Below are 27254 nucleotides of genomic sequence, written 5' to 3'. Positions count from 1 at the left end.
AGAGGGTGAGTAAACTGAACCAGGATTCTTGCTCTGAAACCTTCCCTAAAGGAGCGTCTTCCTTTATGAGTGTGTGTGGAGCTTTCTGAGACCAGGCTAATGCTTACTTCACACCCTCACCATTTTCTTGTCAGCCCACAGGCATGAAGCTGATGAAGGCCACAAAGGTGGATTTCAATATGATTTGCGATGGTTCATCAGTCACGCTAGTAACTTCAATATGTTCATGCAAACACCAACATTTCTAATTTTACATGGCTACTACTGTTTAAACTTTAATTCTTGGGGAGACATAAAAAAAGGCTTTCCATAAGAACCTTAGATATCTCCACAAAGAAAGTAAAACAAAAAGTGTCTGTTTCAGAGCTTTTATGTATACTCAGTACCCATTTGAGAGCCTGTAACCCAGCTACAACTCTTTGTCCTTTTTCCTGGCAGTGAGGTCATCCTATTACGGAGAACCCCTTCCATCTAGTATGACTGCAGAACCCCTTCCACCTGACTTCAGTTGCGACAATTCACACCTCAGTCATATTTTATTCATATCTTTTATTTTGAAGGACAAGGTGCCATCTAGTATCTTTTATCTTTATTTAACACTCCTCTGCTGTTAGTTCCACCCAGTACCTGACCAGTTCTTCCTTTTTCTTGGACATTACGCAAATGAGTTTGTGTGGTTATCTTTGTGACGACATCATTTCTTACACAACTGAGTACATTCTTCAGGGAAAGATAAAATGATAAATTATGTTTTCTAACTGAATGAATTGAAATTATAAGAAACATATGTTATATCACTTTTTTCATTAAGCTATAACATACTAACAAACACATTTGGTATTCATAGCACTGAACAGGACTCAACCAACTTTTCACTATGTGTTTATACAGCATAAGTTCTCACTGGTAATTGCCTAGTGTAGCCTTTTCTGCTCTATCTGAAGGCTGGGATCAAGTTTTAGGACATAATCTCCACTAAGTAAGTAATGATCAGTAAACTTTAGACAACAATTTAATTAGACAAATTTTCATATAAATTAAGTATGTATTGATTGTGAACAGGGCATTTTGTCAAGATATTCAAATACAATTCACTTTGATCACAAAGACACTCATGAACAACATACATATATTCAAGTTCTTTTTCATGTCTAAGGAAATAGTATTTTAAATAGACAGGGCTTGGTACAGACATGGCTGTGATAGTTTTTGTCTGTCAGTTCCATGAGTATAAAAAAATTCTGTCTCCTAAAAATATCACTGAAATCACTACTTCTTCACTGAAAATCTTACATGGGAAAACGTATGCTGTAGAATTTGATCCTTCAACTTTGCGTTAACACTTAAGTGGGAAAAGGAAAAATTCAGAAGAGAAAGTAGTGTATGGCAAAAAAAGAAAACAATCCAGAATGTATTTAGAATGCATTTTAGAATGTGTTCATGCACCAATCTTTTATCCACCAGGCAATTACCAATATATAGAACTGCTTTTTATCAAAACCAGCACTTGTTAATAGTAATGGTGAATGTCATGACTTCCACTGCATGAACCACTGCTCTTCATGAAACAAGTTATTGTTTTCCTTCTATTTCTGTCAAGGTCTTTGCTAAGAGTTTTCTCTCCATGAGGAAATAAATTTGTGCTATTTCTACCTATTCCGCAATAATAAACATAGTATTTGAAAAAATTTTACATAACTCTATGTCTATGGGAGACAGGCAGAGTGATAAATGAGTGAAATTTGAGCCCAACAAATTGAGAATTAGAATTGCTTAAGAAAACAAAATATTACTGCTAAGGACTATACATAGAAATACTACACCTGTTTGATTTTCCACATTCATACCAAGTCTAGAACTAGCTTACATGAAACCTAGATTTCCATTATCACAAATTAAGTTTGAATATCCTCATGCAAAAAATTTTCAGGGAATTTCAAAACAGCTTTCTTAAGTAAAAAAAAAGGTACTGTTTATAACATAATGGAATTAGGATAGGAAAAATAAGCAAAGCTCTCAAATATAATTAAGCAGTAGTTCAGGCATGACTTTAGATAATTTAACACAGATGAAAATATATGCATGTATAAAGTGTCGTTATTTATTTATGCCTTCCTTTAAAAAGCTCTTTTGAAACTAAACAATATTTATGTATTTTTAATTGCTTCTTTCTTCTTGGCTAAAGCAAGGTTTTCCAGATCAGACTATTTTGTAAATACACAAGCCTGTCAGTCGTACCACACGGGCTTTTACTAGGCAAGTTCACATCCAGCTTAGTGATAGCCACAGAACACAGTACTCCTGTCACAGATGATAATCCTTCCCTTCAGTGTACACTTACATCATTCATTCAGTTATTCTTGCTGCTTGGCCTCTGTCATGTAAAAGTATAACGTTTTCGATAATTAGTTATAAAAATGCAGTAGGAGGCAACCTGCATAGTAACTAAACAGGCACGATATTAAAAAAATGCATTTAAAAATGTATAAATATTTAATAGCTGCTCTAACACTTGGAGCTCCTTTTGTCTTAAGCCTCATAACTGAATGCAGACTGAATTCAACAGGATATTTATCTAGTTCTGATTTGGTTGTATCTGTCTTTTCTTTCACCTGACATCTGAGTATGTTCTCTGCTCCTGGCATTCAGTTTTGTCCTTTCCCTTCTGATTTTTAATTTTTCTTTTTTTTAGAAGCCAATCATTCCCTGGAACATAACTGTCCAGGCAGCCCATGTGCAAAATACACAGCACGCTTCAGAAAATGATTATGGCACAATGTGCAATCAGACCTTGAAACCATGTCAAAGGTAACCTTCAGCCCTATTGTCCTTAGGCAGCATTCAAGAAACGTCTGATGCTCATACATACAAAAAAAAAAGAGTCAGCTCTGAGGATTGGAATGTGATTCCTAGGTTACCAGGAAGAACAAAGATACACAATATAAATAGGAAGAATACATGAAAGCAATCAACCTAAGGAGGTATGACATTTAATGTCCCTGCATCAATGGGGCAAAGATTACTGCTTTATGTGAGCTAGGTGACAGAATACACCGAGCAGAGTTAAAGAATAAAAATGTCAGTGTCTTGAACTGGAAAGGCTTTTTTAATTTTGTTTTCTTTTTCACATTTCAACTGCTATATCCACCATTTCACATAGTCTGAATACTACCCAAAAAAATACTACACAACAAAAAATATATAATGAGAGAGACCAAAGTATGGCCAAGTCTAAAGAAAAAAAAAACAAAACCACAAAAAAAAAAAAAAAAACCCAAAAAATTTTTTTAAAACCCCACAAAAATACAGTTTCAATGGTGTCATTTCATTTTTTACAAGCTTTACATTCACGATCATTCTGATTGCATTTCAGTAATCATCTTTTCATGGATGTTATGTGCAACCTACTCGGCACTACGAGAAGACAGAGAGCATTATGAGGAATGACAATGTTAAAGCAGTATCTTTCAGAAAAAGATATAGAAGAAGCAGATGATAAAAGTCTGTGATAAAAACATTTCATGTCAGTTCTGTATCAAAGGGCTACTGTCTCAAAAACCTGGTTAGCAGAGTTTCTGATACAGTCACAGAATCACAGAATGATAGGGGTTGGAAGGGACCTCGAAAGATCATCTAGTCCAACCCCCCTGCCTGAGCAGGATCCATCCAGAGATGGAGACTCCACAACCTCTCTGGGCAGTCTGTTCCAGTGCTCTGTCACCCTCACAGTGAGAAAGATTTTCCTTATGTTCACATGGAACCTCCTGTGCTCCAGCTCGCGCCCATTGTCCCTTGTCCTATCATTCGACACCACTGAGAAGAGCTTGTCTCTGTCCTCCTGACACTCACCCTTTGCATATGTATAGACACTGAGAGAACCAGGTCCTTTAGCTTATCTTCTGAAGGAAGATGTTCCATTCCCTTAATCATCTTTGTGGCCCTGTGCTAGACTCTACAGTCATCGTTTTTAGAAATACTGCAAATTTGCATTTACTGTACTGCACATCTCTGAGAACTGAACTATGATCTATTACTTTCATTATTGTTTTAAACTTCGTGCTGCAGTATACCAGCTCACATTCCTGTTCTCTTGCTTATGTGAACTCCAATGCTTATAGGTAAGCCCTAAGTAAAGTGTGTGAGTTTAATGAAATCTACAGCTATCATGTGCAGAAACACTTTTCAGACAGACCTGTGAAATGCCTTCTCTCAGCCCTTAGCTGCACATTTGCCAGAACAGGTTAAAGGAAGGAACGTTACCTCTGATTTTTTCATTATAGAGTTCAAGGCAAGTCCTCTCAGATCCCTGTCGTGTGTCCTAATCTATCATGAAAAGTGAAATGGGAGCAGGAAAGATACAGTGTTCAAGGATTGTTACAAAGTCAGCAAGCACTTTATATGGTTTGAAATAGGACAGACATTAAATAGATATTAGATAGATAGGACAAGGGGAAATGGCACAAAGCTACACCAGGGCGGGTTCAGATTAGATGTTAGGAAAAAAAAAAAATTACTGAAAGGGTTGTCAGGGCCTGGAACAGGCTGCCCAGGGAGGTGGTTGAGTCACCATCCCTGGATGTGTTTAAAAAAAGGGTAGATCAGGTAGTTAGGGATATGGTTCAGCATAGGGTGGAAACAGTTTGACTTGACGATCTTAAAGGTCTTTTCCAACCTTGTAATTCTGTGATTTTGTGAAATTTTCAGATAAAATCATGACCAAGCAACAACTTTTAAATAAAGCTGCATATAACAAAAAAAAAAAAAAAAAAACCAGACAAAAGAATTGGGAGTTATGGCTTACATTTCAGGGTGTGGGAACCAGATATTTTTTCCCTAAGCTAAGCTGTAAATAGTTTTAAAAATATTTCTGGAGTACTCATATTTTTGGTTGATTCCAAACAGGGAATACTTGTTGGCATTTAATAATTTCTTGGCCTTACATTACAGCAAATTGTTATCTTCAGCACTAGTGCCAGATGCTTCAATATTTAAAGTGTTACTTTAATCAGGAAATCTCCTATTACATGGGACACAGAAAAGAGTGAGTGCCCTAGGGAAAAGGCCATGTAAGAAGAAATTTCTTGTAACAGCTGCTACTAGAAATGTTTGACCTTATTTTGACTGTAGTCAAAATTAGGGATCCATGTAAGACTGAAAAAAAAGTGTAAAAGGAGTATAGTAAGAAATTAACATTCCAATTAATAGGTTCTCCACTATTTCTCTGTTACTTTGGCTATTTAGATAATCATATTTTAAAACACACAGTATTTTAATAATTGCTATATCCAGAAAGCATAATTTGTTCGGCAACATCATCCTACTCTGAAAGATAAAACTCTAAAAGATGTTACAACATAGGCCCAGAAGAGATATACAAATGTTGGGGGTCTTTTAAACTAGTCCATATTTTCCAGAAGCTATGTGTTCTCCATATATTAGAGTGTATTTAAGAAAATATGTAAGTCAGACCTCCAACTGTGCCACATCTGTGATCTCTTAATTAAAAAATATATGATTGATTAAAGTAACGAAGGCTAATTATTAAAACTTCTGACACTATTTACAGGGTTTTTTTATTGTTTTTGTAAACAAATTTTTCAGGTTTAGTTAAGCACCAGTCTTATGTGTAACACTTTGAAAATTAAACTAGGCAGACTCAAGCAAGAACTTCATTTTCTATTCAGTAACCAATGAGGAAGGGGAAAATGCAGAGAAAGATTTTTAAAAATTACATTTGTCTTGAATTAAAAGAGTATATTTGCTTCTTTTTGGAAAAAAAAGAAAAACCTCTTAAACTAGTTTCCTGTTGAATTAAACATTCCTATAGAGCAGAAATTGTCACCTACAGATCCTTTTAATAAAAGGAAAATAAACATACTGAGGCCTTTTTTTTCCAGGTGGAAAAAAAAGTTCTGTTCCTACCTGATGTGTTGATCATGTTGAAGGTTTCTATAGCATCTATATCTAAATAGTCATTGCCTATTACAAAACATATTAGACTAGGATTCAAAGAAGGGGACATGTATTCTTGAATTCACCTTTATCTTCTGAATGACTTCATGATATTATTACCTCTTGCTACTAAATTCTCACTTCTTTTGCTTACTTTCAACATGAGTATATATGTATTTTTCTGTGAGGAAATTAACAGTTTTACCTAAGATGATGTACTTTGGTTCCTAATCTCCTGAGTGATGTACAAAGAGTTTGGCTTAAATTTACTACTTTAAACATTTTTTTTGTCTTGAATTTTATTTGGAACTATTTTACAATATCCAATCAGGCAATCACTGTAAAGCAACAGAAGTAGATGTGTGATAACTTTTGGATTGTCTAATGTTCAGAATTCTGTGTTACCCCCTAAACTGTAGCTCATAAAGCATTTAAGAAAATTTAAAAGTAATTTTTCTATGCAAAAGCTGCTTCCCTGATTTTTTTTTCTAAGCTGAAGTTCTGATAGGTCTTGCACTACATCTACCATATATTTTGTAAATATTTCTGGCTATTGTCTTGCATGCCTAGACATGAGGAGATCTGTGCTATTTCATATCCTATAAAATAATCTATGTGCCCCTGTACTCAGCTTTGGTGAGGCTGCACCTCAAGTACTGTGCCCAGTTCTGGGCTTGTCACCATGAGAAGGACATTGAGGTCCTCGAGCGAGTCCAGAGAAGGGCAACCAGGCTGGTGAAGGGGCTGGAGGGCAAATCATATGAGGAACAGCTGAGGGAGCTGGGAATATTTAGCCTGGAGAAGAGGAGGCTGAGGGGAGCCCTTATCACCACCTACAACTACCTGAAGGGAGGTTGTAGAGAGGTAAGCAATGGTCTCTTCAGCCAGGTGACAGGTGATAGGACAAGGGGAAATGGCAGGTTCAGATTAGATGTTAGAAAAAAAATTTTTACTGAAAGAGTTGTTGGGGCCTGGAACAGGCTGCCCAGGGAGCGGGTTAGTCACCTCCTCTGGATGTGACTGGGACTCTTCAGCCTTGAGAAGAGAAGACTAAGGGGGTACCTAATTAAACTTAATAATTATCTGAAGCAGGGGATGCAGGGGGAATCAGCCAGCCCCTTTTCAGTGGTCTGTGGGGATAGGACAAGGGGCAATGGCTGCAAGTTGGAGCGCAGGAAGTTCCGCACCAACATGCGGAAGAACTTTTTCACAGTGAGGGTGACAGAGCCCTGGGACAGGCTGCCCAGGGAGGTGGTGGAGTCTCCATCTCTGGAGATATTCAAGACCTGTCTGGATGCCTATCTGAGTGATATGTCCTAGGGAGCTGCTTTGGCAGGGGGGTTGGACCCGATGATCTCTTGAGGTCCCTTCCAACCCCCACAATTCCATGATTCTATGTGTTTCAAAAAAGGGTAGATTAGGTATATAAAAAAAAAAGGGTAGATCAGGATATGGTTTAGCATAGGATGGGAAAATAAAACTGGAAACACAGAAAACAATTATTTAGAATATGAACTTACAGCATACCGAATTGGATCCAGTTCTTTGAATATTGGTAGAGTTCAAGTTGATTGTGCAGGTGTCCTTACAAATTTTTTTAAAAAGTCAGTAATAATCCCAACTTGCTTACCAGCATGCTGAGAAGAATCTAACTTCTGCTATTGTACTATTGAGTACAGAAACTTTCTGCTGCCCCAGCCTGCTTCAACTGTTAACCAATGCCATGTAGTAGTGATCAGCAAGATTAACCAAAGAACCTGCTCACAAATGTTTTATGCAGTTTTGCTGTTCCTGCAAACAGCAGTGAGCATGTTTGCATGTTTCATTTTGTCAATAAAGGAAAGATGCTTATTTCTTTTTGTAAGTAAAACTGATTATATTGTATACATATTACCTATGTTAATATCTGAAAAAATTGCTATTTCACATTTTTCTGATTGTCTTCTATTTACTTCTTCTTATAAACAGAAAATTGCATAGATGATTCATTAGAAATTCCAAAGCAGTATCTCTATATATATTATTTCCCTAAGCCATCAATTTAATTTCCCTTAGGTAGGGTATCTCAAAGTCATGCACAAACTGCCTTCAGAAAGGAAAAAAAAACCACCAAAACCACCCAAAAAAAACCCCACAAAAGAAACCAAACCAAAAACCGACCAACAATGGAAAGGGTAAAACATTGCCAATTTAGAACTTCAATGGTAATTTATCTTTTTAAATTCTAAATGTACATTTTCCTTGTTGAGATGGCATAGAAGATGTTTCCATATATGGGAACTTTAATACACTCTTCTTCTAGGTAACGTCTTTTCACAGATACCAAGATGCAGGCAATTTGTCCTTGATGAGTCAGCTATATAGGTAACTGATTACCAGACTGAGATATTTCTTTGTCTGAGTGATTTGCTTCCTGTTATTATCTTTGCAAATGACAGTCAAGTTATTAAAATGAAAGTAAGACCTTCTCTGCAGTAAGAGAAGATGTTGCCTTTTAAGGAAAGCAATTTGAAGGTGAAAACTGGATTCCCTAAATTGAAAGGTAGAAGTCCTATTGATTTAAACAGCAGGAGGATTTCATCATGAATGTGAGAAAAAATTGTCCCACAGGTTATTGAATATATTGAATACCGTTATGAAAAAGAAATAATAATTCAAGCTCTGTGTTATTTTAGCAGGCATGAACAATGCACTTTTTCTTCTCTATATTTTTTTTGCTTTCAGAAGGCTGTATTTGAAGTAAATCTCTGGATATTTTCTCATAAATGTTGTCCATGTACATATCCTCTTTGAAGGTCATGGGGGGGGGGAACTATTGAGTTTCAATAAAAATACCCCTTATGAAGATAGATTTTTATTAAATAACTTCATAAAGGGTCCTAAAGAGATAAGAGAAATCATAATACTCAAAGAATAGTAGAAGGCTATCTAGTTTTGATTCTTTCTTATCAGACACAGGCATGGTTATCTGGTTTCAGTAGGCACTCTAAAGACCTTACTAAAATTATCTTGTATTTCAATTGAGCCTTGACTATAATCAGACAAAACAATGCCAGGTATATATTGGGAGGGGAGTGGCTGGAGAGCAGTCCTGCATAAGGGGATCTGGAGGTGCTGGTCAACAGCAGTCTCAATGGTAGTCAGCAGTTTGCCCTGGCAGTTAAGAGGCCAAACTGCATCCTGGGGTGCATCAAGCACAGCACAACCTGCTCCTCAAAAGAGGTGATTATCCCACTATACCAACTGGTAGTGTAGCTACTGGTAGTGTAGTACTTGAGTACTGTGTGCGGTTCTGGTCCCAGTTTAAGAAGGATGCAAACATTATTGAACACATCCAGAAAAGGGCAACAAACCTGGTGAAAGGATTGGAAAGACTGTCTTCTTAGGAGCATTTGAAGATTTTGGGCTTGTCTGCTTTGGAGAGAAGGAGGCTTAGGAGCAACCTTATTGCTCTCTACAGCTTCCTGAGGAGGAGAAGTCGAGAGGGAGGTGTTGAGCTCTTTTCCCTGGGATGCAATGACAGAATGTTTGGGAACAGTTCAAAGCTGCACCAGGGAGAGTTCAGACTGAACATTAAGAAGCATTTATTTACTGAGAGGGTGGTCAAACCCTGGAACATGCTTCCTAGATAAGTGGATGAAACCTTTCAATGTTTAAGAAGATTTGGACAATGTCCATAACAATATGCTTTATCCTTTGGGCAGCCCAGAAATGTCAGACAATTGGTCTACTTGTTCATTGTTGGTCCCTTCCAACTGAAATGTTCTGTTCTCCCCTATCCTGTCCTGTTCTGTTCTTCTCTTCTGGCAAATAAATTAGTTCATATTTTTTTCACAAAAAAACACATTTGCTTTCCTGATAAAATAACCAAACAATTTAAACTCCCCACTTCTGTTAAGCAACAGAATCTTCCATGCACTGACTAAAATGTCTTTACTGTAAAAACAGACTTTCAGCATTTTCAAATGAAGATGAGGCCATTTGTGAAACAAAACAAACAAAAAATTACTCCACAGCAAGCATGCCATTGTAGACACCATGGACATCTACACAAGCAGATGCAGCCATGAGCTTCGTGCAGGCAGATTGCAAGCTGGATGCTATATTGCACCTTCATTATGAGGTGTGAGAGTGAAGCCATTCAGATGGATCTGTTGGTGCCAATCTGACCGATGATACTGTGACAGCTCTTAGCCTCATGCACAACAGAAGGGAAGGTCTTTTTTCTTCATACTTTAACAATTTCTGCACCATTAGCAGTTAGGAGCTGCAGCCACAGACAAGGACAGCTGTTGCACTGGATAAACCAACCATCAGAAAGATGGTTCCTTCCTCTGAGACTTTATGATCTAAATTGGATAATCATTCTAAAAGATCCTGGTTATGGTTGTGTGGAGAAAAGCAATTATCCTTCTATCACTCTACTACTATGAAAACACAGATTCACACCATTTATCAACCTGTAACCCAGGTTAGAAGAAAAGAAAAATCTTTTGCCTCTTTGAAAAGTGATCAAAAGAAGCAATGTAATTTCTCTCAAGAGCAAGGAAAAGTAGAGATGAAATTAGGACCTTGTGAGTCATAGCTTGTTCTCCTTCTATTTTGGGAGCACAACATCTGTAAGCTACACTTTATTCAAGGATATTCAAAATTGACTTCCTTGTATTTTTATGAAGGACTAATCCAAGTCCTTGATGAAAAACAATTGAGAGTCTAGGGCAGAACGTGTGCTTGATTCCTTCTACTTCCCACAGTAAAGTAAAATCGATATGTAAAAAGTCGGTTGGGTTTTTTTAGTTCATTGGGTTTAGGTTTTTTCTCCTCTGTGCAAGAGACAGGAATTCTAATGATATTTCTTTGGTAAAAGGCAAATGATACAGAAATTAAGCATCACAGTCAAAGCTCCTAAAAGTTTACAGTAACTAAGTCATCTGTACTGAAGGTATAAAACTTTAATGGTGTTATTTCTCTCTAAAAGATATTCACCAGAACAGAACTTTTGCTGATTATGTCTTGCAAAGACAAACACAATCTCATTGAAAATATATGGGCTTGAAATTTTTGTCATGATTAATTAGTCTCAATCTGCTACTGATTGTGAGCTAGACAATCTTGTGTGTAAATCACTGTATTATTTTATATCTTTCTACTTGCTTGAAATGCATTTTGATAGAAACTCAATTAGTTATGGATGAAATTAGAAGAGACATGAGGGAGTTAGGTAGCTACTTGCTATTCAAATGTAAAAATATTTTCACAGAGCACAAATACCTACAATCAGACATTATTTGTTATACACGGAATATGAATGAAATGTGAAAAAGCATACTTGTGGTATTGTTTCAAAAATAGATTGTATACCTGAGTAAACAGTTCTAGCCTACACAAAATCAGAGGTTTGTGTGACACACTTACGGAGAATGGTTTTGCTTTTCTTTACATGTCTAAGATCTGATTTTATGCAAATTAGCATTGTGTCTGTGAAGAACCCTATGTTTCTTCCATTTTTATTTTCTTTCTTAAGTTCTGCTAAATTATAAGCATTTATACTTTCCCTTTCCCTCATCCCAAAGAGGGTACTTAGTTGTTAGCAAAATACATAATGCAGTCTGCAGATGGTAGTGAGAAATGGGGGAAAAAACATGGAAAATACTGAAACATTTTTTTGCCCGATATAACCCTTCCCATTTTTTCCAACAGCAATTTTATTATGTCTCACATTGCTGTACCTTCTCCTAATCAATGTAAACTCTAAATGAACCAGTGCTATCTCAGGAGACCTGGCACTAATGAATGCCAAAAGAACATATTATTTTGATTCCCTAAATGGAAGTCATCATTTTCAATTAGAAAGCAGAAGTGGAAAGATTAAAATTGATGGTCTGTCTCAGCTGCTAACCTTTACCTGCACATATCTGTTGAAGAATGCACTTAACATCCATCATGAGGAAAAGCCTTTGCATTCAATATACTCAGATACCTTCTATAGGCTTCTGGAGATATTAAAGCAAAAAAAAATTGCACTGTCTGCTCTGAAACAGAAGCCCCCAAAAGACACAAGGAGCATATGTTTAGCTCTGTATACTGAATATTCATATAGTGGCTAGTACAACAGAGCTGAGACTTGAGTTTTGTAAAGCAGTTAACATTCTGATCCTTCAGTGCCAGTCAACCTGTGATTTCAAGGCATGACATGTAAGTCTAAAATAACTCAGGAAAAAATAAATTTGTTTTGCACTATCATTCCAAGAGTACATATTGGCTGGTGCGATCATGCAACTTTTACTCTATGAACCGTTGCACTATGGTCTGCTGCCTCCTCATGAGCATTATGCTGACATCACCAGCTACCTCACACACACTTTTATCCATTCTGTTTGTGTTAGCAGGCTCATCTCCAAGGGGTGGTTGGACTGAGTACACTCTACATATTTTCCTTCTAATTTCTGTGTAAAATCTTGCAGCCATCCTATAATTATGGAGTATTTAATTTAAAAAAATGAAAAATCTAAGTCCTAGGCCTTTTACTCAGCCAGAACCTGTATAGTAGGACTAAAAGCACACATTTACGCCTAGGAGAAACTATACAAAATGATACAAAACACAGCCTATCATGTTGGTCATTTCTTATTAAATAAAATTAAATTAATTAAATATACTGAAATTTTGACTGATTTGAGCTCATTATTACATTTCTTATGAACTTCAATGGGCTTACAACTTCACCCACAGTTTCTGTAGTAAGCCATATGTAAGCAATCATTGCATTTAAACCTGATACTCTAAATTAGTCTTGTTAAAGTCTGAGAATCTAAAATATTTTGTGAAAACATTTTCATCCATATTAAAACAATGTTTTACATTACAGGGACACTCTTACTTCTCACCCATGCTTGTTTTATTATAAAAAAGCATTCCAAAGCTTTCACCTTCTGTGGACTGAGATGAAATCAAGTGTAAAGTTTCAGATTTCAATTAATAGTATCCTTATGATCCAAGATGACAAGAGAACTTACATGTATTGCATAATACATTTTTAAAAGAAAAAAGAACTGAGAAGTGGACATCATGGGCAAGATCCAGTACGGTTCTTATGATGTGACCCACCACAGGATCTAGCCCATATATATGACAGCATTATACAAAAGTCAAATGTTCTGACTGCCTTGGTTTTCCAGAATACGAAGAAAAGACAACAATTAACAAGTCCTGCCTTTTCACTCAAAGATTCCTTGCACAGATCCATGAGTGTTTCAGATTTCCCAGTCTCTTTCCACCATTTCTTCATTCCTTTTGTGGACATTACAAATTCAATTACTGCTAAAAAATGGATATAATTTATGGTAAGAGTTTTTATCACAGTCCACTAGGTACTGGCAAATGAACATACAAAGCAAACCTGAGCAGTATCTGATTTCAGTAAGAGCCTTAATAAGAAACTGTCAGTAAGCCTTTATGACATGTAGCTGTAAATGGGCTTTCATGCAAGTTGCTAAGTTGCTTGTCACTTCCAAATGCAAGCTCAGCTCTACATGCCTTATGGTATGCACTCCATTCTGTGCTGTGTTGTGGCTCCCAAACTCTTTCAGAGTTCTTAACACTGCAAACTTAAATCAGATTAACTCCTACAAAAAGGAATATTAATTGCATAGGGAAAAGAAACAACAACAGTGTGGTCAATAAATTCTAAATCCCTATAACAAATACTCCAGCACAACTACCTTCTGGCCATCACAGGCTTAGATAAGTGTGAAAGAAAAATAACTGGATAATTTATTAGGCCATTCATTCTGCAAGATTAGATTTTCTTGAGGGAAACTGCAGAGCAGTAACTTTCATTTTCTCCCCTTATAATTTATATTGAAATTCTGTAGTTGTGAGAAGAACATCTGTAACTCTAGATTTAAATAGATTTGCCAGTAGCAAAGATGAAATGGAAGGTTTATAGCACGGGTTGTTTTTTTGGTTTTTTTTTACCTGAATCAGTACACACTGTATTAGTTGTTGAAGGAAATTTGAACTTCACATGAACTTTAAAATCACTTTCTTGTGGGTTTTTTTTTTTTTTTTGGACTATCATTTTACAGTGACAGTTGCTTAGTCTCAAGTTATTTCAATACCTAGCTACACTTCTTTTATCACCAATTAAGAAAATGACAGTAAGGCAATACTTTCAGGTTTATACCAGGTTATCACTGTCATTAAGTTAATTTCTGAATTTTGTAATGGCAACATAAAATCCATGAGTAAAAACAAACAAACAAACAAAAAGAATAAAACATGACAGGTTATAGACCAAGCTTTTAATTCACTCAGCCTACTTTATAAATAAATGTGAGGATGGCATTTGACCCTAACTTTGGACTCTTCCCGCAAACTTTCAGGCAAAATCTTATGTAGCCTTATCAAATTGAAAGTATAGTTAAATATAGTTCTAATCTCTAGGAAAAAAAGAACAAAAAAAAAAAGAAAAAAGTACTAATATGGTCAAAGCTGACTATTTTAAAATACAAATTTTCACTATTGCCTCTCTGCAAATTCTAGAACAAAAGTTCCTGATTATTTTTCTTCCAATCTTCTTAAAGAGACATATTACTAATATGGAATGATTACTGTCCAAGTAAGTATAAAGTCCTTCAGTCTCAAGGAAAGAAATAGGAACTCACAGAAAAATATGTATAAATCATCAAAAAGCATGATAATTTAAAAATAACACACTGCTGGAAATTCTTACTTGTCAGTTTTGTTACAGTGCTATTAAAAAGGAAATTGATGAGTTAATAATTAAATATATACTCTGAAAAAATCTCACATTTTCATTCTCACATTTCAATTTATAATATTGCTTTAAATTAATCTATAAGTACACTTACCTTGATGTTGCCACAAATGTTCAAGTGATGACTGCCATACTTCTACATATATATAATACTAGAATATGTAAACTAGAACTAGCTCATAGCACATTAACATTTAGTGCCAATAGGTCACTAATTAATATAAATATTTTGGAGTGTCATTAATATCAATGGAAAAAGTAGGGGATAGGATACAACAGTTCTTTACATAAGATTTAAAATAAAAAGTCCTTTATATTTTATAAAAACTTGTCTTCTGTATAAGCTGATTAACTATAGAATCTCCACAAAATTTACATGGTTTATATTAAAAAAAAACCTGAAAAACACTTAATACTAAAATATATCATGAAACCAAAATTTTGAGTATCAGTCAATGTGACAATTCACTGATACATATACATTCTATCATGCTCAGAAATATTACCAAATAAGCTTTAATTTAATTTGCTTTCCTTCACACATTTATTATAAAGATATAGGAATCCTCACTCTTATCTGTCTAAAGTTCAAGTATTCTCTCCATATTTGAACATAAATATAAAAATTTGCCTCAAAATGTGACAACACCCAACCCTTTCTCGTAATTTCTGAAGATGTTTATAAAGCAGGACACTCTTGCACTGCCTAAATACCTGTATCTAATTTCAATAAAAAAGACAAAAAACCCAAACCTTCGAATCTTTCATACAATGCAGGGACAAACTTGTTAAAAGAATGTATTGTAAATCTTGGTTAACACAAAATCTTCTTAAAGAATGTAAATACGCTCAGAGTGATACTTGGACATCAGCTTACTCAGTGAATTACCAAAACCTAAAAATCATACCTTCTCTCACATTACCTTGTAACCTTTTGCTTCATTTGTCTGTGTAAGCTATGATAAAAAGTATTTTCTGAGACCATGCTTTACTAGCTTAATCAGCCAGACCATTCCATCAAGCTTGGAGGAAGTGGATTTTATTGCATTTAAAAAAGAGGAACTCTGTGAAAAAAGTCTTCTAAATTCCAGTTTTGACAATCACATTTCAAGAATGTCTACACTCACCCCTGACTACAGAGTTGTACAGAAGTTATCTAAGCTTGTTAGGAGTTCAGATGCTATAACATACAACAGGAAAACAAGCTATTAAGTGTTTTTGTGATTAAGGCACGATCACAGTGATACCATGTATCCAGTCTATTAATTTAACATATCTAATGTTAGAAACTCCATGAATGTAGACATAGCTTCTATTGTCACTGAAAATTATGTATTTGTGGCTTCTAATGTTTGAAACAGACGATGTAGTGACATAACAGTATAGAAACAATGGGATATGGATAGAGTTCATCAGCTTCATTTGCACTTAATTGATTTGATTAAGAGAAAAAGATTTACAAAAAATAATGAACAGTGTAATAATATAATTCTTATATCTACAAAATGTGTTTATAGCAATAGAATTAGCCCTTATGTGTCATTGCAGGGGATTCAGGAGTTCAACTGAAGTAGAAAATCAGCTAAGACAACTGACATTAGCTGACACAATTATTGGCCAACTAAGAAGATAGGCCAGGAACCGAACTGTCCAGAAAATCTTCAGCATGAAGCTTTGAGATGTAGGGCAGGCAATGTAGTGAAGTTTGCATTGGCTTCAGCAATGCAGTCACTATAAGCTAAATTGAGCCTAAATAAATCTCCTTTCTTGTGTACAATAACATCAAACTCTGATTTACTGAGCCTGCTCCAGCTCCTGGGTCATTCCCATGTATAATTGATCTACCCCTGGCCTTTTCTACTAAGACTTCACCCTTATGTTGCCTGTACTAGTGGAACCACACACACTGGAAATAGAGGAGCGCTATCTGTAGGCACAAAGGGAACAGACATCTGCACGTCTTAATTTAAAATACAAAGTCATTCTTTAAAACAATTACACTAGTAAAGATAAAATTCCATGCATTTTTGACTATTGTACTCTGCCAAAATGAAAGAATCTGGCCCATGAGATACTACTTCTTGCTTAGAACAGAACAGGAGTTCAGCTGGAAGGAACCTACAGTGGTCGGTTAAATCCTAAACAGTTAATTTACAACATATGCTGTTTCAGTGCATTGATGTTTTAAATTACAAACCAAACATTCAGTGAACTAAAGAAAACAGGTTCTCAGTAACTTGCAGAAGTACTAAGTCTCAACTCTGATTTATGTGACACTACCTAATATGATCATTTAGAGAGAGCTATAATTGCACGTGTATATCATTTCTACAAGTCCAGCCTTTTCAGACAGGACTTAAGATGGATGCTTATTGCCAAAAAGGGAGATAGATGCGAAACAGACTATTCTTATCTGCATGATTTGGAATGGAGAAAGAAAATGTTAAATTGCAAGTGGTCTAAGAAATGTTAAGTCAATTTCACAATTTTGAACTCTGACTGTGTCTCATTTACTGCAGTAGATGCTTCATTTAACTCTGGCTTAAAAAATACCTGATTCATATTTCTAGTATTCATCTCAGGTTTTGCCTTTAATAGCTCATACAAAATCATCAAGTTCATATTTGAATAACTTTTTTAAGATTCTTCAAACTGTATAATTCCATGACAATTTAGCTGCATTAAAAAATTGTGTTAGATTTAATTTTTACTGTTGCACATGCTCAACATGTATTCAGCATATCAAATGCTCACCATGAGACAGACAGAATCACAGAATCACAGAATGACAGGCATTAGAAGGAACCTCTGGAGATCATCTAGTCCAACCCCTCTCCCAGAGCAATTCAGACAATGCCAGGCGATTAGGTCATGTCACTGCAGAACAGTAATAAACATAAATCCCTCTTCTGTATTTTGCCTGCCAATAGAATCCTGGAAAAGGTACTAATACAGTGTTCATAGCGAGGTTGGAAAGATGTTACTTTTTCTTCAAGATATCCATGAAAACTAAGAATGTAGGTAACAAAGTGGAATTGAGCAGTTTCTAGATGAGTGTGAATCAGGTCATTGAAATCATCCCGTTTTCTGTATACTAGAATGTTCTTTAAATTAGGATATCTGTTTTACCTAACCCCCCTCTCTGCTGAATTTATATTATTTCAGTTATATAATTCCCTAAACAGTTTGTGAATTTTGGAAGTTCATCTCATCTGTTGAATAACTTAAACTTATAAAAAATACTATCATCCTGCACAGCGCCCAAACTCTGGGGTGGGAAACCAGCAGGATTTAGTACTTCTGTGTGTTAGAGTACTAAATACATCTAGATACAGGAGCACTGCCTTGCACCGGGACATGTTAATAATCTCTTCTAGCTCTAGTGTCTTCAGTCATCACCATAACGAGGTATGAGCAGGAACAGAAACTGCTGAGCTGGGCTGAGGCAGGATCCTCCCAAACCACAAGTACATGAGAAAGTAAACACAGCACTTGCAGTACTCCACTTTTGAAGAGTGCTCACTAAAATAAGTAAAGGGAATACCTAAATCTGTGTATTTTATTGTCCCAAAAATATCCTATCCGTGGAATGTATTTTAATATATGCAAAATTATACTCAGTGGGAAAACATGGCTTTCTAAATCACAACAACCCATACTGCATTGCATGCTTGGATGTCTAGAAACCTCAGGAAAAATAATTCCAAAAGTACTTTTATTCAAAGGAATAGAGAAGGGTAATAAAAAAGTTGGAAGGTCTTGGGCCCAGCTGTCTGCTATTTTGCCATGGTGCTACTTGAACACAGGGAAAGAGAGAGATGAGGTACGTATTCCCATAGAAGCTTTGCAGTTCTCCAAGATGTAGAGGAAATGTTCTTCTGTATTCTGGACACACAGATAAGTCTAGTTCACTGCACAAACTAAAAGTCTGTATTTATTCAGAAGGAAGAAGAAAAGACAGAGATGAAGATACTTGTCTCTATCATTCAGATAAAATGCTTGACAACCCTGAAGAGGTCACAATGTTACAGTTACCTCAAGTAAAGCCTTCTTTCTTCCAGTGTGTCTGCTTTCTGGTTAAATTAAAACTAGAATTTTCAGTATATGATATAACCAACAGGCAGCTAGACTTCCTTGTCTTTATGGTGTCTGCTAAAACCCAGTTTTAAAATTCAAAGGGTGTGGTGTTGTGTGTTAAACCCAAGGCTTTTCAAACCTTTTACTAAGTTATAGGAAGATTACAGATTACGTAACATATAATTAAAATTATATTGTATCGGAAGGCAGTAAAGAAACCCATATATATTCTATTACCTTGACAAATTTTCTATGTCTGTATAGGTATTTCTTAAGGGCAAAGTCAAGGATAGTCAGGTAAAGTATGTGGTCCCTAATTTCCCTCATCTCTGAAGATACATTTCCAAAATCCAGGCTTTCTCAAATATTATCACCATTATTGATTTGTTCCCAGGATATTAAACTAGGAATTGTTCCTGCATTTTAAAACCCAGGAAACTGATGCTAACAGAAGCAGCAGCAGTCGCCTCCTGCTGAGAGCAGTAGGAGGGTTTTCAGGTCCCCAGGGGATGTCTGAGGAGATTTCTGGCCCTCCAGCACCCTTGGGATGCTGGTGTGGGAGGAGGTACCAGCCAGCAGGAGACAGGTCTCATGGGAATGGGACAGAGCCTGTGACCCTGAGGTCAGTTCAAACCACTAGATGACACATATAACTGCTACCAGGAGCACAGGCTGTGCAAACAAGGACTGCATCAGTTGGAAGCAGCATCAGCAGTTTGTGCAGCAGTTTAGGTAGTGCTGCCTACTCTGCCAGTGACTGTGCCGCTTCCTGCTTTGCAGGGATTTGTCTGACTGAGGCAAGATCCTCTTCACCAACAATCTGTCCAGACTTACAGGGAGAGTTTTAAACTAGATTTAGCAGGGAAAGGGGATAGCAAAGAAGATCTGGGGGCTGCTGATACATTAGGAACCAAGAGGGAAACACCAATCAAATGTCCCAAAGGAATTAGATAATTTTTCTCTGAAAACATGACATAATTGACAGCCAAACTGACGTGCGTCTATACCAATGTATGTATCATGGGTATCAAAAAAAATGGAGCAGGAAACCACTGCACAGTTAGAAGGGTACAACCTAATCACTGTCACTGAAATGTGGTAGGACAAATCACACAGCTGGACCACTCCAATCAATGGCTGTAAATTGGGTTAGAGGTTACTCTTTATATATATAAAAAAATAACAGATTGACTGCACACAGCCATCTCTGAAAAACAGTGATGAGCAGTTTGAGACCTTATGGATAACAATTAGAGTCCAAGCCAACAAAGGAAACCTCATGGCTGGTTTACTGCAGGCCACCCAATCAAGGGGAATATGTTGATGAAATGCTCTTCACCTACAGGGAGTATCACACATTCAGACTCTGATCTTGCTGGGGATTTTCAATCACCCTAACATCTCCTGGAAAAGCAGCACAGCAAGCTCTAAGAAGTCCAGGAGACTCTTGCAGTGTCCAGGTGATAGGCAGCCCAACCAGAGATGAAGCGTTACTGGACTTGTTGCTTACCAACCAAGAAAAACTAATAAAAGCAGTCAAGACTTGTGGCCACCTGGATGAATGTGTCCTGATGGAATTCATAATTTTGAGGGATAGAAGCCAGGTAAAGTGTAGGGTCTGAACCCTGTATTTTCAGAGCATATTTTCAGTTGTGTAAGGAATTAGTAGATGGGAGCCCCTGGGAAAATGCCCTCAGTGATAGAGAAGAAGAAAACAGCTGGAAGTTCTTTAATTTTTTTAGAGTGCAAGAGGTCTTGACTCCCAAGTGTAAGAAATCAGGAAAGGAAGGCAGGACCTTGGCATGTCTCAGTAAGGATTTTCAGTCAAACTAAAGCGTAAGAAGGAAATGCACAGTGGAACCAGGGATATTACCTGGGTGTGTAGGGAGGCAAGAAGGAAAGCTAAAGCACAGATGGAGCGGATTTGGCAAGGAATTTGAAGAATGGCAATAAAGGCTTCGACTGGTATGTTGCTCGGAAAAGGAAGATGTACTCCTCCCAATAAATAATACTGGAGAACTAGTGAAAAGTGGCACGGAGAAGGCTGAGGTACTCAAGAATTTATTTCCCCTCAGTTTTCACTGGTTATCTCTCTTCCCACATCCCTGAACCCCAAGGCAAAGACTGGGTGATTAAGTCCCTCCCATTGCAGGAGAGGGTCAGGTTTAAGGCCACCTGAGAAACCTGAACATACAGAAGTCCATGGGATCTGCATGCCAGGGTCTTGAGGGAAATAGCAGATCTAATTCCTAAGCCACATTCTACCATTGTTGAAAAGCCATGGCAGTTAGAGAAAATACTCAGTGACTGAAGACATCTCAGACCCATGTTTAAAAAGGGTAATAAGGACGACTTTGGGAACTGCTCACCAGTCAGCTTCACCTTCATGCTCAATAAGATCATGGAACAGATCGTAGAAATTATATGAGGTGGTTAAGACAACAACATGGCTTCACCAAGAATAAATTACACCTGGCTAATTTGATGGTCTTCTATAATGATGTGACTGCATCAGTAGACAAGGAAAATCAACTGATGTTATCTACCTGTGCATTTTTAAGGCATTTAATGCAGTCCTCTACAACATTCTTGCCACTAAATAGGAGAGATGTGAATCAGATGGATGGACTAACAGATAGATAAGGAATGGACTGGATGGCCATGTTCTCAATAGTTACAGTCAACGGCTCAATGTCCAAGTAGAAACCAGTGGTGTCCTTCAGAGGTCCATACTGAGACAAACATTATTAAATATCTTCATTACTGAAACAGATCACAGAATAGAGTAAACCCTGAGCAAGTCTGTGGACAACACAAAAATGAGTAGGGCATTTGATGTACTACTGGAAAAGGATGCCATCCAGAGAGATTTGACAGCTTTGAGGAATTCAACAAGGCCTAGTGCAAGGTCCCACACCTACTTTTTCAGGTCAGTCCCCACTATCTGTATAGACTGGGGGATGAATGAATTGAGAGCAGCCCCGTGGAGAAGGTCTTAGGGATAGTGGTAGATCAAAGAACCAGAGCTAGCAGTATGCACCCGCAGCCCAAAAAACAATCATATCCTGCATTGCGTAAAAAGAACTGTGGTTAACAGGTCAAAGGAGGTGATTCTGCCTACTCCACTCTTGTGAAACTACACCTGGAGTTAACTTAACTTCTTCCATGGTTGAGGCAGATCCTAATGAGTTCTCATTTGTATTTGACCCAGGAAGAAAAACCAGAAACATTGTTGTGAAATACAGTCCCTCTGATTTTTAAGTGTTACATGCATATCCCGTGTATCTAGTCTTTTTCTAATTCAAACATAGACCTTCTACAACAAATTCCATAATTTCTCAAAAAATATAGTTGCCACTGTTGAGAAGCAGAATTCAATGCCAAATACAACCCTGTATTTTTTCTAATCCATTTAAAATCCTCAGATATCACTTTTCAGTTTCTTATCTGAATGCCTCCATATTGTGGGTTTTTTCCTGAATGCTACAATATGAATATAGAGCATTCTGTCTTTCTTCCTTTTGTTTAATGTAAATACATAAAATAGGAGTTAATGAAAATACTGAATTTTTATTTTAAAAATTTATTTTAAATTTATATCAGGCAGCTGCAGTGAAAGATTTTAAACTACTTCTAATCATCTGTATCCTTTAAAAACAAAAAAACCCAACAAGGTTACAACTTTGAAGAGATTATAGGCAAATAAGTATTAGCAAGGTCATGGGCATAGACTTTGTTTGAAAACATTTTTTTTAAGAGTCATATATTCTTTCACTTATATTTTTATCTTCCTTTTTTGTGGGGGGTTGTGGGGGGTGGGGAATGGGGGTGGTGGGGGTGTTTCTGAATACCAACACTGTATGTATAAATGTACTAAAATATTTTTCTATATTCCTGCATTTATGTTTAAATCTGACTCTGTCACAGAAAAAAAACCCAAAACAAAAAATGTTCTTTTGTATTTAAACAAGAGTAAAAATCAGGGAAAAGAAAGACATTCTTAGTGCTGTGATGAGCTAGAACATTTTTGAAGCACATTAACCACTGAATATAAATCAGGTTTGCTATCAAGAAAAACAGTTAAAAAAACTTTGTAAATGCCATTCTAAATCAAAAACCAGAGAAACAAAATTACTATGCTTTGTCTTGTGTATCTAAAATGTTGGAAATACAAACATATGAGCAATATATATGCTACTCAATACAACCTATATGCCTTTTCATTACAATAAAAAGTATTTCTAATGTCTGCAATTAGCAACTGAAATTTTAGCTTAATTTTCTATGCTTCAATAAATCAGCCTTCATCTGAAGGCTTAAACTACATGTGTCTGGTACTTGCAAACATCCAGGAGCTGGAATCACAGAGAAGGCAGAAAAGATGTTTGGTCTTTTGTCACTGATACCGGTTTTACTTTGTTATTCAATCTAATGCCGACGTAGAAATATTTATATTGTCAAGAATATGCTGCTTTTGTTCTGTTTGAAAGACAGAAATATTAATTTCTCTCAATATAAGAATTCACAGAGTTCCTTATATTTGGGAAGATGATTTTACATCACTCCTTGTAAGCTATTGACTGCATATTACCTGCAACATAGATTCCATCATAGTATATAGCCTGTTTTGTCTGTATTAACTCTGTATCTTCTGCCCTAAAAAAATAGTTTGCACATAAAAATAACAAATACAAATAATAATAACATTTTCCAGCTACCTACAATTGCCAACTGGTTGGAAACCTGTGAGTACTCATTCTTGACTTTTATTTTTTTTAACATGGAATTGAGAAGATTTTGATAAGAAAAAAGATACAAGTTCTCAAAACTTGCTAAATCACTGATCCAAGAGCAAATATGATCTGTTGACAAATTTAACATAAACCACAATGAACATAATTATAAATATCCAGTCATTTTAATCTAAGAAAAAGGCAGCAGTCAAAAAGAATGTAGCCTAGCCCAGTTTCCACAAAATTCGAAAAGAATTCAAAATTTACCACTTAAATCCACCATTTAAAAAAATGTTCTTTTTAAAATCAGACCTGTACCAAGGATCTATGATTGATCAAAAGATAAATTAAGCAATCAAACATTTGTATGTCATCAGCAATGAAGAAAAGAACCACTTACCTAAAACCCCCAGCCTGTAATTGAGAGTGACAACAATGACATTGCCATAACTTGCGAGAATGCTTCCATCAATCATATTGCCAGTACCCTCCATGTAAGATCCTCCATGGATGTAGACCATAACGGGTTTCTTGCTGTTCTGATCATGAATGTCTGAAAAAATTCAAGTAAGGAAAACATAATAAAGTAATAACAAATAAGGAAATATGGCATTAGCAATTGATAACTGTGCTAAAAATAATCTTAATTATTTCCCGTATTTTCAAAGTCATTGACACCACTTTAATCAGCTAGTTTACACAGTTCAGGATCATCCTACAAACCCAATATTTAAAGTTTGAGTATTTATCTTGCTTACTTCAAATGCTATTTCATCTGAAATGTTCTCAGAACACTTGAAATATTGCAAGGAATTTAATTTGGATATGAATGTGTAAAAGCCTAAAGAGAAAAATCAATTTATGAAATAATCTTGGGGATATTTTAGACTATTTGGATTCAAGTTCATGCCAATTTAGTAATATCTATCCTTCTAATAATAAAATTACAATAATGATCCATACTTTCCTACTCCTCACTCAGAAATAATTGTTGAAATTATATTCCCAATAGTTCAGTAAGAGATAATATTACAAAATCAAATTGTTCTGGAAGAAGTAAAGATAGGAAGCTGTTTCTTCATTTAAATAGACTAGGAGTTAACAAACAAAGACAATTTACACAAATTCATGGCCCAGATTTTTTGTATTTAAATAAACAATGTATTTGGTTTGTACTTTCCCTTGTCATGGTAGTTAAGCTTTAAATTAAGGCTTAAGTAATAGCCTTGAATTAATGCTCCTTAATGGTATGGGTGATCTTTTGAATAGGGAGAAAAACTCTTGGCCACTTTCAGACAGGTATTCAGATGGGTCTTTATTTCTAAAAGAAAATGAAAATAAATTGATAGTAATATTTTCATACTTCAGAGTGAGTTATAAGATATACTAATCAACAATTTATTATATATTTTGGACCAGATTCATCTGTGTTCCTCTAATAGCCAAAAAATGCTCCCGATACCAGAGATAGGTCAGATTACCTAATTTAGGAACTTTACAGTGAGACTAAGCTCCTGAAAAAAGCAGAGGACACTTCAGTAAGCTGCCATCAGATGTACACATCTTTTACATGTAATTCAGTGTATCTGCATGTGGAATAGGAGCACTTCTTTTAATCACATAGTACAATATATTAGGGAAAGCAGAGTCTCTGATTATTCAATCAGGATTAAAAAAAAAACCAAAACCAACAAAAAACAACCAACCAACCAACCAAAAAAAAAAAAACAAACCCAAAGCCATATATGAACAGCATTCTCCTTGGATAGGCATATACTGAACAGTGGAAAACGGAAGTGGAGGGAGAAAAACATCTGAGCTAAATAATTAGAGGTAAGGGACTTGGGTAATAGAGCCTTCCAAAACTTCTTTTTCCTCAGGTTTGTCAGGAAATACTTGAAATATCAATAATGTGTTCAGTGATGAAATAGCACATATATAATATTTTGTATATGTGAAACTAATTTTAGTATATTTAAAAGTAAATTTTGACTGGTCATATTCCTATGGCCCAGTTTTACTTTATTCTTGTGTATGCACTACCCTAAAAATAAAACATTTTCAGCTGAGTGCAAGGAACGTATGTTCAGGCTCTAACGTACACCTGTCTAGTTGTTAGTTTAAGGCTTGTTGTCAAATCCACCTTCTTTACATAAAAAGATAGATACTTTTCATGTTGTATTTTATGAGTTGTATTTGAGCAGCAGAACAAAAGTTTTTGTGGTAAGATCTTTTTAATTGCTGTGACCATAAGAGTAATGCAGCCACCAAGCAGATCATATAAAGCAATGAGGTATATTCTAGTGGATGTTTTTTTTATTCTCAGCATTTTCAGCAAAGTACATGAGAGTTTTTCTTCAGTGAAGGCAAAGAGGAGCTCTCAAAAAATTAAAGCAACAATTATTAACGCCATTATTTGTGCTACTGAATTACCTTTCCCTTCTCTCTCCATGTCTCATGGCATGATTTGTTGTATTTAATCTTTCCTTATTACATAGTTCTACCTCAGGGTTGAATCTTTCACTGCTGAAGTCAATGGGAGGTTTCCTCTTCCCCTTCAATGGGAACATGATTAGCTTCAACATAAAGGAAATGAGCTCCATGCTTTTTGTGCTTAGATCTAAAGTAGATGCCCTTGTTAATCATGAAACTCAAACTTTTTTTTAAGAAGTCTGAATAATAATGTATTCATAATCCAGTATCTACTTTAAGGTTTTTTAAGCAATTTTGAATTTTGCTTGTTACTTATCTTTTTAAATTACAGAATTTGGTATAAAAAATTATGATGCCATCATTAAAAAAACCCCAAACATATGTTGCACAGAAATAGGAAGGTGATATTCAGAAAATTAAAAAAAAAGTAATTTTGAGTATTCTGCACAGCATTTTTGTGTTATAAGAAACAGTGTGAATCAGCAATGAAGGTGATACAGTAGAAGGCAACCAGTGTGAATGAAAGACCAGAGATTTTTGTTATGGTATTTTATATATGGCTAGAGTAGCTATAATTGAGCTGAACTCCCAGGAAAAAAAAAAAAAAAAAAAAAAGGAAATCATGTCCTCATTGTAGTATGCATGATTATAAAAGGAACAGAGAGGACAAATATTTCAGAGTTATTTGAACAGATGTCAAATAGGAGAAAACAGGAAAAAAGACATAGAGTAACACATCATATTGGCCAAGCATGAAAGGATTTAGAATCACATGGCACCAAAAAAAGACCAAGAAACTACCTAAGGCTGTTGCCTTCTGAATTAATTAAAAAAACAAAACCAAAAGCACAGAAAAGTTGATTTGGTAAGTAGATAAAGTAAAATAAACTGTCAGTGTAACTTTAATGAAAAGGAAGAGTGAGAAGAGAGGAAGATTTCATGCCTTCTTTCTATTTCGGTGCATCCCAAATAGCTTTGCTGTGCCAAGGCAAGAAAAAAGTATTTCCTTGTAAAACTTTTTTTAGGGTACTTCACTGTGAACTTTAACATTTCCTTTCAGGGAATCCAATCCAACTCTGAAAGAAGTCAATGAAAATGATTGTCATTGATTTCAGTGGGAATGTGGTCAGAGTCAGAATGAATGTATCTCAGAGGCTAGCTGATTAGAGGAAAAACAATAAAGCAACATCAACAGCTTCCTTTATTTTTTGTCCTGAAATAAACCACATCCTGTGAGAAAAAAATAAATAAGTAAATAAAAATAGCAAAGACAAAGCAGA

General features: G+C 35.8%; 1 protein-coding gene across 2 annotated transcripts in view; it reads right to left on the bottom strand.

Moving 5' to 3' along the window:
* The window catches only part of NLGN4X (neuroligin 4 X-linked), a gene marked incomplete at both ends in the record, with an annotated part of 124485 nt that overhangs the window by 55187 nt on the left and 42044 nt on the right, over window positions 1–27254 (bottom strand). For both annotated transcript variants that reach the window (XM_084279252.1, XM_084279253.1), the window contains one exon: window positions 23942–24094. In XM_084279252.1, coding sequence (XP_084135378.1) covers window positions 23942–24094 — 153 coding nt within the window. The remainder of the gene's footprint in view (window positions 1–23941; window positions 24095–27254) is intronic.

Source organism: Gallinula chloropus (genome assembly GCF_964237585.1).
Source record: "Gallinula chloropus genome assembly, chromosome: 1".
Taxonomy (NCBI): domain Eukaryota; kingdom Metazoa; phylum Chordata; class Aves; order Gruiformes; family Rallidae; genus Gallinula; species Gallinula chloropus.
Note: the sequence above shows the minus strand (reverse complement) of the source record. Positions and strands in the feature narration are given on the sequence as shown.